This window comes from Cyberlindnera jadinii, assembly GCF_001661405.1.
Source record: "Cyberlindnera jadinii NRRL Y-1542 unplaced genomic scaffold CYBJAscaffold_49, whole genome shotgun sequence".
Lineage (NCBI taxonomy): Eukaryota > Fungi > Ascomycota > Saccharomycetes > Phaffomycetales > Wickerhamomycetaceae > Williopsis > Williopsis jadinii.
In genome coordinates, this window is record NW_017963700.1 from 1 (window position 1) to 1,870 (window position 1,870).

Genomic DNA, 1,870 nt, shown 5'->3' on the forward strand with positions numbered 1-1,870 from the left:
CTCAGACTGCATTGATAATGTTTCAACAATCAAGTAGGTTGGGTTGAATCTTCTGAATGAGCACATTTCTGCATTTAAAATCTCACAGTGATTGGACGTCATAATATCAAATCTTGGAGTTGTTGAATTGTATAACTGAAGGCCTTTCACACGTTCTTCTGTGTTTGTAATGAGATTAAACGTGCTATTCTTTGAATTTTTATTCTTCTCATAGAAATGACTCTTAAGCGATTCTTGGATTATCGGCAATTTCGTTTGGTCAGCTTCAAATATCAAGCAGAAGAAGCCTTGTTGCATTTCCTTTCGAGACTTCACTTTGGTGTATTTGGACAGGTTTCGCTCAACGTGCTTGGAGCAAACAAAATTGTCGATAGGAATATCACATTTGGTTTGCAATGCCTCCAGTGCCTTCTTGATGCCTTTATCTTGATCAGAAATCACTTGCAATGGAGGAATAGTCATTTCAGTAATGGATTCATCATGTAATCGCATAGATTCCCGTAACTGCTTCCAATGTGATCCATTATTCTTCTTGAAGAATGTGAACAAAAATGTAAACCAATCGAGTCCGCATTCTGCGTTCTTTGAAAGCATCACCCTTTGCGGTTAAAAGCGTGGCCAATAACATCTGCATTGTCGTATCAGATTTCATTGTTCTGTCTGTGAATCGAGCATAAACAGTTCCTGATAGCGCTCTTTTAACACCACCATTTACTGATTCCATAAATGATCCCATAGTCTCGGGAATCTCTTCCTCAACTGCGTGTGATACTTTTTCCGCTGTATTTGAGGTCATATTATTGATGATAAGAACACTGATTTTGTGTGCAAATTGCCTTTGATTGGAGAGCGTCTCTGGTGGATTGTTGCGACATTTTCTCTCTTGACTCTCCTCAAAATCTTGAAGCCACTCAAAGATTCCACTCGCAACATTTGCTATTGCACAATTTTTTATTTTTGCCATCAACAAGTAGTCTTTAGCGTATCCTTGTTTATCAATCTCCACTCCGTGTTTATTCAGTTTAAAATAGCCACCTTGTCTCAACTTCTGAAACACATTTTGGAGCAGGGACTCCTCTTGGCTTTTGACTTCAACAGGGCGTCTGCAAAAGGTTTTTTTGATCAACTTTGGAATCTCACAAAAATGTTTATCTTGCATATCAATAAGCGAACACTCAGTGTCAAAAGCAAGAATCTTGCCGCCACAGGATGAGCAGCGCGTAATGTAACGGTTATCGGGTCTTTTCTCTATTACTGTAAAGATGTGAAACTCCAGCAGACAGTAAATCTGAACAGCCTGTCGCAACATATGCAAAGATGTTAAATCCTCTTCCACGACGAAACTATCACCGTGTCTTCTTGCCCACGCTTCATTGAGAATCGAAATTGCAGTCTGCAGAAGAAATGTCTTTGTTGTGACACGAGACTCTGGCCTGATAGATGAGTCTCGATTGATGGAGAGCCACTTCATTGGTGCGAGTGAATGATCACCAGAGTATTCTTCATCTGTATCGTCATCAGAATCAGTCCCGTCCCGTGGTTCTTCTTCTTCGTCAACATCAACCGCGTCAACATCAACCGCGTCACTGAAAAGGAACTCTTTATATGTCTCACTTTGTGCTGCAATCCTTCTCATATCGCATAAGCCATTTGGTACGTCAAATCGGAACAGGTTTTGAAGTTCCTGAAGTTTATGGATACTTCCTTGTAAAAGTGTTTCGTATTCACTGAATGATGATGTGAAGTGTTTTAGTTTGTTCCTATTACTGGGCTCTGACAGAATTTTCTTGAGATTTGTCATTGCCTTACGCACACTCTGCGGTAATAGTTCACCAGCATCCAGGATTATTGACTGATCCATGATGAAACT

At 40.1% G+C, this 1,870-nt stretch overlaps 1 protein-coding gene across 1 annotated transcript; it reads right to left on the reverse strand.

Moving 5' to 3' along the window:
* Positions 1-523: 523 nt before the first annotated feature.
* Positions 524-1,636, reverse strand: CYBJADRAFT_175931 (uncharacterized protein; the record flags this gene model as incomplete). Its single annotated transcript, XM_020216750.1, has 1 exon — positions 524-1,636. One exon carries the CDS (start codon positions 1,634-1,636, stop codon positions 524-526), a length of 1,113 nt encoding a protein of 370 aa, XP_020067633.1.
* Positions 1,637-1,870: the final 234 nt, after the last annotated feature.